The sequence below is a fragment of the Danio aesculapii genome, chromosome 16, assembly GCF_903798145.1.
Source record: "Danio aesculapii chromosome 16, fDanAes4.1, whole genome shotgun sequence".
In the NCBI taxonomy this organism is placed as follows: domain Eukaryota; kingdom Metazoa; phylum Chordata; class Actinopteri; order Cypriniformes; family Danionidae; genus Danio; species Danio aesculapii.
The window spans coordinates 56,599,291-56,608,663 of record NC_079450.1 but is presented as its reverse complement, the minus strand read 5'-3'; the positions used below and the strand labels follow the sequence as shown (position 1 = coordinate 56,608,663).

At 35.5% G+C, this 9,373-nt stretch overlaps 1 protein-coding gene across 1 annotated transcript; it reads right to left on the bottom strand.

The window, feature by feature from the left end:
• Positions 1 to 4,803: 4,803 nt before the first annotated feature.
• irx1a (iroquois homeobox 1a) lies at positions 4,804 to 9,145 on the bottom strand. Its single transcript, XM_056475933.1, has 4 exons — positions 8,683 to 9,145; positions 6,463 to 7,369; positions 6,238 to 6,310; positions 4,804 to 5,139 (listed from the first exon to the last, which is right to left on the bottom strand). The coding sequence occupies exons 1-4, from the start codon at positions 8,917 to 8,919 to the stop codon at positions 5,082 to 5,084; spliced, it is 1,275 nt and encodes a 424-aa protein (XP_056331908.1). The 5' UTR covers positions 8,920 to 9,145; the 3' UTR covers positions 4,804 to 5,081.
• Positions 9,146 to 9,373: the final 228 nt, after the last annotated feature.

Genomic DNA, 9,373 nt, shown 5'->3' with positions numbered 1-9,373 from the left:
AATGTGCAAAACAATGAAACGCTGGAACTGTTTATTGATTTCCCTGATGCTCAGTTTTATGTTTAGTTTGTGGATTAGTTAGCTTTAGTTTGTTGATTTTAAGGTTATAATTTTTCTAAGGTTGATTTAATTTTTGGTTTTAGGAGCAAATTATTAACTTTATTGTTGGAAAAGCAAAATATGGCTATTCATATAACAAGACAAGAAAGAGCAGAGGGTGAAGTTGGTCGAGATGTGTGCACGCTTTTAAGAGTTTCACTGAAGGGAGAGTTTATTTTGATTTCTTATTTAGTAAAAATGTGAGTATTACTGAAGAATTTGAAGATGTGTTGAATTATTAAGAAATGTTATGCACTGAAAAAAAATATTCAAAGATGATTCCTTGGATAAACTCAATTTTTTTAGGTTAAGTGGTTGTAAACAATTTATTTAAGCTGAATTTAAACAAACAAATTAAGTTGAACATTGCTCAATTTAATTTGTTTGTTTAAATTCAACACAAATAAATTGTTTACAACAGTTTTTCATGCAACACTTTTTTCAGTGTGCCCTGTTCAAGATGGAGAACACGTTACTGCTACATCTGTTAATTGCAGTTTACACATAGAGTGTAAAATACTGGTGTAATGTAAAATAAATGGTATCAAATAAACTAGAAGATCTCTCTAGTGTTGTGGAAGCAACAGATCGTGTGAGATGCATTATTTATGACGCCCTTCTTCAGTTTTGTTTTGTCCGTGTCTTTCGTTAGAGATTATGCTAATGATTTAAACTGATTTTATTATTATTATTATTGTTTAACCCCCGTCTCCTTTGGCTGTGGATTCTGGCCCGGGGCGCGGGTGAGAGGAGTAATTATGGGCTCCAGATCCATTCATTTCTCTTTCAGACAATTGACTGTGTATTCTGGAGGACAGAGTGAGTAATTGAGTGTGTATTAGCGACAAAAGATACACATAAAACACCGAAAGATTATTTCATAACAAACAAGATTAAGCAGACCGCTAAAATCTGCGCACCTGCTCTCATATCATATCTACCGATGTATCAAACTAAAATCACTATTATTGTTTATTTATTTATTTATTTATTTATTTACACGTTATTATCATGCCTATTATTGTTGTTGTTGTTAAGGTATTATTATTATTATTTATTTTTTATTATTATTAATTTATTATTATTAAAAATGCTTGGTTGTTGTAACCTAACGTTGTCAAATATGGACAAACGCAACCACTGGGATAAAAACTCACATTTATATTACATTAAAAAAAAATAAAATAAGCCAACGTTGTGTTTGTCCATATTTAACCCATGAACGTTAGGTTACAAAAATGCAGCGTTTTTTTTTAGAGTGCATTGTTATTATTATTATTATTATTATTATTATTATTATTAATATTATTATTATTATTAATATTATTATTATTATTATTATTATTGTTATTATTATTGTTATCATTATTATCATTTTATTATTATTAATATTGTTGTCAACATTTTTGTGGTCGAAGTGCTGGAAATAGTGTTTTATTTACTTTAAATTCGGGGGAAATAATAATAATAATAATAATAATAATAATAATAATAATAATAATAATAATAATAATAATAATAGGCTACCAATACTACACTGTGCTTGAGATGTTTTGGTTTGTAAACTTAAAGCATATGTATCTCAACAATTTTCCGTTCGCATTTATTAATCGTCTGTGTGTATGTGGGTGGGTGTGGGTGTGTTAATGCAACAATAAATAAATCAACAAATAAATATATAAATAAATAAAACAATGCATTCACAAAAACCTTCAAATGTAAGCATTTCGGTTTCTATTTAAGTGACACAAAATAGACTGTTTAATTCACTCTTGCCAGTGTTTTTTGTGTTTATAAAGTGTTTTATTTCACTTTATTGCGTTACACATCCTACTTCTTACATACTTCGCCTATTTTACTTGTTTGGTGGCCTAATTATATTAGAGCAAACAACACGCAAACGTTCCTCTCGACAATTTCCCAATTAGTTTTAGTTGCTGTATAATATAAGATGCATCTGAAGCACTCAATATGATATTTAGTATTTAAAAGCGCTGTTTAATCACTGTATATTCTATTATTTTCTTATCTGAAGTAGTTTTGAGGGCGAAAATGTTAAGTGATTTGATGAATTGCCCATGTAAAGCAGCTGTAATGACTCTGCAGATCTATAGAGGTCGCTGCAAGCTTTCATTTATTTACAGTTTGGCTTTTCAGGTTGACTGCATCAGAAAGTGAAATACGAAAAGGCAAGATTAACATAAAAACAGCTTCAACAAACAATGCCATAAAATAATTAGCATAATAAGTGACTGAAGACGCAGCTGCAAAATCAGTCAATATGATGCGGCTTTTGTGTATGTTTTAATTAGTATGTGAACATATTGATGTACACCAAACATTTTGAGTTGCATTAACCCATCGCCGAGTCAGATATGGACAACGGTGGGTTAATTAATCAAGTTTAAATGATACTTTTAACCCAACTGTTATGTTCGTCCATATCTGACACAACGTTTTGTTATGACAACCCAACACAAGTGTAGAATTATTTTCAAATAAGTTTATTATTATTATTATTATTATTATTAAACAGGAAACATTCTAAAAAAATGCTGGGTTATATTAACCCAACGTTGGGTCAAATATAAGCCCACGTTTCACTAAATTTCACTGTCAAATACGGAAAAACCGAAGTGTAATTTACATTTAATTGAAAAGACAAGGTTGTTTTTGTCTACATTTTACCCAACAAATGTTTAAACAACCCAGAATTTCTAAATTTAAAATAAATTAATTAATTAATTAATATATTAATAAATAAATACAATTCACGGTCAGATATGGATAAACTCTAGTGTGTTTTAAATTTAATTGAAAAAACTGTAATAATAAAAAAACAATGTTTTTTTTGTCTACTTTTGACCCAACATCGGGTTAAAACATCTAAGTAAATAAATGATTATTAGATTTCACTGTCAAATATGGATAAATCCAAGAGTAGTTTAAATTTAATTGAAAAAAAACAAGGTTGTTTTTGTCTACATTTCACTTAACACAAGTTTAAACAACCCAGCATTTCTATATTTAAAATAAGTAAATTAATTAATTGATAAATAAATTATTTAATTGATAAATAAATAAATGAATAAATTAATTAATACATAATATGCTTAGTCAAATATGGTTAAACTCAAGTGTAATTTAAGTTTTGTTGTCAAATAAAATAAACCCCAAGGTTGTTTGTCCAAATTTAAAACAACAGATGTTAAAACCAAGCATTTCTATTTAATAAATAAATAAATAAATAAATAAATAAATAAATAAATAAAATACACGGTAAAATATGGATAAACCCAAGAGTAATTTAAGTTTAATCGGAAAAAAATAACCCAAGGTTTTGTTTGTCCACATTTCACCCAACAGAAATTAAAACAACACTGCATTTCTTTAAAATAAGTAAATAAATAAATAAATAAATAAATAAATAATATTCACTTCCAAATATTTTTAAATCCACCCCTTTTTTCCTGGCTGTCAGGAAGTGCAATACGGCCACTTTGCATGGCGGCTATTAAAAGTGCATTGTTGTGAATGTGTGTCTTGAATGATTAGATAATAAATGCTAAAGAGTATTGTCTGTCTCCTGCTGATGACGCTGAGAGCCTCAATCCACACTCCCTCTGAACTGAATGTCACTCTCCTCAACAAATTAATAATTTATTATCGTATCGAGTTTTTCCTTTTTTCCTCTCTCCCTCTGACAGATTAGATTTTAACCATTTGATTTTGTTTGCACAGGGCGTTCCCACATTATTACTTAATGATATTCCCAGCTGCTTCGGTCCATTTTCCGCCGCCAGCAGCCATCTGGTCTCTTATTAGCACCTCAATGCATTTGCAGCAGCTCCATTTAACAATTGAATCTGAAGACTCCCGCGAAATTTCTGGAGATTCCATTTTGAGCCTCATGCAAATCAAAATAAATGACCTTTTTTTAAAAATACATTTATTAATTTTCTCAGCGTTCTTTAGCAATGTTTTTATCGGAGATGATCAATTATGAAAATATATTGCGATGCATTTAATAATAATAATGATAATAACAATCATAAAATAATAATAATAATAATAATAATAATAATAATAATACTTTATTATAAATTATGCAACGTTTGCTCCAATATGGACAACCGCAAAGCTGGGTTACTTTTTAAATTACATTTTTTAACCCACCTATTGGTTTGTCCATATTTGTTTAGAGTGTAATAGTAATAATAATAATAATAATAATAATAATAATAATAATAATAATAATAATAATAATAATAATAATACACTTTAAATATTGCTGGGCTGTTTTTACCCAACGTTGAGTCAAATATGGACAACGCTGGGTGGATTTTAAAATATTATTTAAATCGCATTTTTTCAACCCAACGGTTGGTTTTTCCATATTTTTTAGAGTGTAATAATATCAGTACTATTATCAAAATAATAATAACAGTACACTTTAAATAATATTGCCTTGTTTTAACTCAAAATATGGACAACGCCCAAGCTGGGGTAATTTTAAAATTGAATTTAAATGACATTTTCAACCCAAATCTTAGTTTGTCCATATCTGAGTTTTGAGTATAATAATAATAATAATAATAATAATAATAATAATAATAATAATAATAATAATAATGAGAAAATGTAAACGATTATCTCTTCATAAACGACCCAAACCACAAAAAGAGAGCTCTGAATGAATGTGTCTATAATTTCATTTAGTTTATTAGACAAAATATATGATCTGGACAAACTCCGTCAACTCGCTATTTACAAATGTGGGTCACCTTAAAGGAAAACACCAACACATAAAGACAAAGTACGCCTACCAATGTCCCACGGTAAGGGGGGGATCACAGGTGTCATTATGTACAACTCCAGCGGCCGGTTGTTTTAGAGAGACTCAACGCTACGCTGAATTGATTTCGCTTTCAGTGTCCATTATTAGTGCCATCAGTCCTTTTGAGGGGCAAATCAAGTGTTGATCAAGCGGAGGACAGCGCTGTGAGGACCCTCTGTGTTGATTCCTGCTGGTTTCTGGGACTGTGGAGGGAAAGAGAGATGTTCAAAACAACTGCTGAGGGTCTTGAAACAAGGAGGATTTCAGATAAACACGCATTTAAATGCTCATACTCTAAAGAAATGACTCTGATATAGACAAGCACAATGTTGGAGGGATTAAATTGAACGCTTTTTAACAACACAGTTAGGTTTGTCCATATCTGGGTTAAAACAGCCATGCATTGATATGTTATAACCAATGATCACAGTTAAATTGGACCACCGGGCTTTACATTATTCCTCATTAAGAGTAATATATATATATATATATATATATATATATATATATATATATATATATATATATATATATATATATATATATATATATATATATATATATATATATATATATATAAATAATAGTCGTAGTGATCGGAATATATCATATATAATAACAAAACACTCATCATATTTGATCTAATCGATGGGTTTCATTCTATTTCATTTAAATGACACTGTTTAACCCAATTGTGGGTTTGTGCATATATGATGTACTGTTGTGTTACCATAACCCACCAGTTTTTATAGAGTGTAATAATAATAATACATTTCAGGACGTGTTTTTCTCTGAAATGCAGGCGTTTTAAATAAAATAATCTCACTATTGAGCACTGAATCCACTTGCGCGACTCTTAAGCACCAGCAAATGAATAATAGCCACAAGTCAGGTCACCAGAACAGCGCAGCGGGTCTGCAGGAATCGTGGCACTTAAAAGGGGAAAGTTTGCGCAGGACTGCTCCCCCGAGCTCCACTGTTCCCAGGGGTCTTTAGGAAAGGCACACAGCCTCGGTGACTTGATAAGTAGTTATTCTCCTGAGAGCCGCTGAGTGTGCGGGGAGGGGAACTCGTGGCCTTTTGTCACCAGGAAAAGCGCAACTATTTATTATAAGCGCTAAGCGCAGCTTTTTCTCTGTCTGTCTGTGAGGAAATAGCTTTATCCCAAGAGTCTTTCTCCGATAAGCAGTTTTAAAAACAGCCACTTCATCTTGTATAATGATAGCTTACTGCTACTAATAAACAAATAACAATATATGAAGGAGGAGGAGGGGGAAAAGGAGAATATCATGCACATTTACCTGTCATGAAGAGGACGAAACGACGACTTTAAAGGTTGCGTTGGTGATTCATTTCTGAGGACATTTTCCCGATCTGACATTTAAAATAAAAGAAAACTGGAATTAGATTGACTCGAGATTTATTGAGCATTTTTATTTTATTTTAATACTATTTATAATTATATAACTATTAATAACAATAATAACGGTGTAATAAACAATACTAATAAAGGCCTGGTGTGTTACCTATGTGTTTTGGACTCAGGTCCTCTGGCATCTTGTCGCTGTTCCCGGCCGACAGCACCTGCAGGGACGCGGGCCCCGTCTGCTGCTGCTGCACCGGGTGGTTGTGCTGATTGACGCCCAGGAAAGAGCGCACGTTCAGCAGAGAGTTTTGTCCTAGAAACGCGCCGTTCGTCCAGTTGTGGAACTTGCCGATTTGGCATGTATACAGTCCGTGGCTGGGCAGGAAGGCCGGGTGGCTGACGGGAACGGAAGGTGACGTAGGTTTCTGCGCGCTATCGGGACTGGTCGCTGTTTCTGCCAACGACCATATTTTGGGCTTATTGCTAACCGGAACTTGAAAACCGCCCTGTCGACCGGGCGACAGAACTCTAGTGGTGTTGTTGTTGCCATCCGACGGCTCTTTGGGCGCGTGTCGCTTCTCCTGCAGGCTCTCCAGCTCCGCGCGCTTGTCCTCGTCCTCCTCGTTGCTTTGATCGCCATCGTTGTCGTCGATTTTATCGATATCTATGCTCTCCAGATCTATCTCCTCTTCATCCTCGTTTTTCTCGGCGTCTCCTTCGTTGTCGCTCCCAAAAATGTTCTCGTCGTCCTTGCTCCTGGCGCCCCAGGTCACCTTGTTCTCCTTCTTGAGTCTCCTTCTGGCGTTGGCGAACCATGTGGACACTTGCGTGAGGGTCATCTTGGTGATGATGGCCAGCATGATCTTCTCTCCCTTGGTGGGATAGGGGTTTTTCCTGTGCTCGTTCAGCCAGGCCTTCAGGGTGCTGGTGCTCTCCCGGGTGGCGTTTTTGGGCCTGGCGGGGTCTCCGTACTGGAACTGGCCGTAGGGGTAGAAGGCAGGGCTCGTGTGGGCAGCGAAGCTGGCAGGGTGGACCCCAGGGCTGTCTTTCAGATCATACTGAGAGCCCTGCGAGGTTGACAAGGGCAGAAAAAAGGGAACACAGGATAAGATAAAGTGTTTTATTATACACAGCCGTGCCTGTATTATACATGAATGCAAGAATAGTCTCAAATGATGCCAAACTTTAACTAAATCTTTTTTAATCATGGTATTTTTTAAATCCAGCTGGCCTTCTGAAAACCTCAGGTTTGTAAGGTTTCCCCTCTGTTTTATAAGCAAACTAACGTTTATTTTGACCTTTGACCAACATTGTCTTCTTAAAAAAAAGCTAGGCCACAGATGGAGATACACACACACACGCGCACACACACACACACACGGGCGCGCATATGAAACATATATAAATATAATCACAAACTTATTAAGAGTGGCAATAACAAAAAAGAAGAATGAAAACAGGCCATCGTCGGTAAATATGAGTATTAGAGCATTATTTTGAGTGCGATTTAGTGGGAGTTTCCTGAAAGGCTGGCCCGTGACATAAAGGCCTATGATTATCATCATATTTAATATTAATAATAATATGTTATACAGCTGCAACAAACGTCCAACTATTCCTCAGTGTAACAACACATCAGCCCAATCCAAAACCTAAAACTGTTGGGAAAAGTGTTCTGCGCTATTGTGTAATCATTAAATAATGTTTATAAAATTGTGACATGTTTTCTATGAAAATCAGGTTTAAACAAAACACGAACAACACCGCGGATTAATCACAACTCTCTTTTTGACACATCTTTCACACTGTCTCTTTTTAAGAGAAGTCCAATGAGATCCCCTTGTTGTGAGGCACCACATTTCATCATTCAAATCACTTTAAAAATTAAAAATACATGAATAAATAAAATAGGAAAAGTCACCGAGCAGTTTCGCGAGGGGTTCAAACCATAACTCGGCTTTACATGATTTCTCTCTGCGAACCGAACAATTCTCGCTTTAAACAATTTTAACAAATCACTCTGTGACAAAAACAAAAATTGTAATATTTCAGTAATGTTTTAAAGCATATCATTCATGTTTGGTATAATACCGCCGGCACAACAATTCTCCAACTCCAAAACCGAGTCGAAATAAAACTTTTCATACACGATCCTAAAGTCGGAAATAATTGTACGCATTTCGTAGCTTATTTATCACATTAGATCCGTAATGCAATTTCAAAACTTGCACTATAAATGTTAAAAGAAACGTCCCATGCACGCTATGTTGATCTGCGACCATCACAAAAAAATGGTTGGCAGACTTTACGATTGAGGAATAAAAAACAATGAAAAGTAGCGGAAAAAAACGAGAACGAGTTCATCCAGAAATTGACTCACCATTTGAGAGAAAAGAGCCAGATCGGCGCTGGTGTAAGGCAGAAAGGCGCTGTAGTTGTGTGCGTACGGGTACATGCCCAACACCGAAGACACCGCAGCGGCGGCCGCAGACGCGCTACCCCCGATCTCAGCGCTCCCCGCGCGGGACGACGGAGTCAGAACTCCCGGTCGGTCGCCTCCGTACACCGCCTGGGAGGCACTTAAATACTGCGGGTAGCCCAGCTGGGGGAAAGACATCTCCTTCGCCACGTCGGAAGCCAAAACCAGGCAAAAAAGCAAATAACCCACCAAAGCGAGAAGTGCAAGAGTTTCTCTCTCTCTCTGAAAAGCGGCACAGATTGCGAACGGGAAAACGCTCGTCTTTAAATCTCAGCTTCTCTTCTGCAGCAAGTCCGTCGGATGTGATCAGATCAACAATTGAGCTCCAACTGATGTCTCTGCCCCTAGGTCCTGGGCTGATCTCTCAGATACAATTTGAAGTTGATGCTTTGATTGGCGTCCCAGGCTCCTCCTCGTTGGCGCATGTGGTTAGTGCATTGGCCAGGGCCACTTTTGCACTGTTTGGAGGATTGTATGTTAAATGTTTAGCATTAGAATCCATTCACTGTAGTGTGACAACCTGTCTACGCGATTTTACAGCTGCCCAGCACTGGGGAAATGAACTGATAGGGACGCGGAACTTATTTGAATG

Bases quoted from the DNA above. Each gene is read 5' to 3' on its own strand.
- irx1a (XM_056475933.1), bottom strand. From the start codon at position 8,919: ATGTCTTTCCCCCAGCTGGGCTACCCGCAGTATTTAAGTGCCTCCCAG. The intron at 7,370-8,682 runs GTGAGTCAATTT...TCAACCTCGCAG, and splicing joins TGGCTCTTTTCTCTCAAATG to GGCTCTCAGTATGATCTGAA. The intron at 6,311-6,462 runs GTAACACACCAG...TTTAAATGTCAG, and splicing joins CCTGAGTCCAAAACACATAG to ATCGGGAAAATGTCCTCAGA.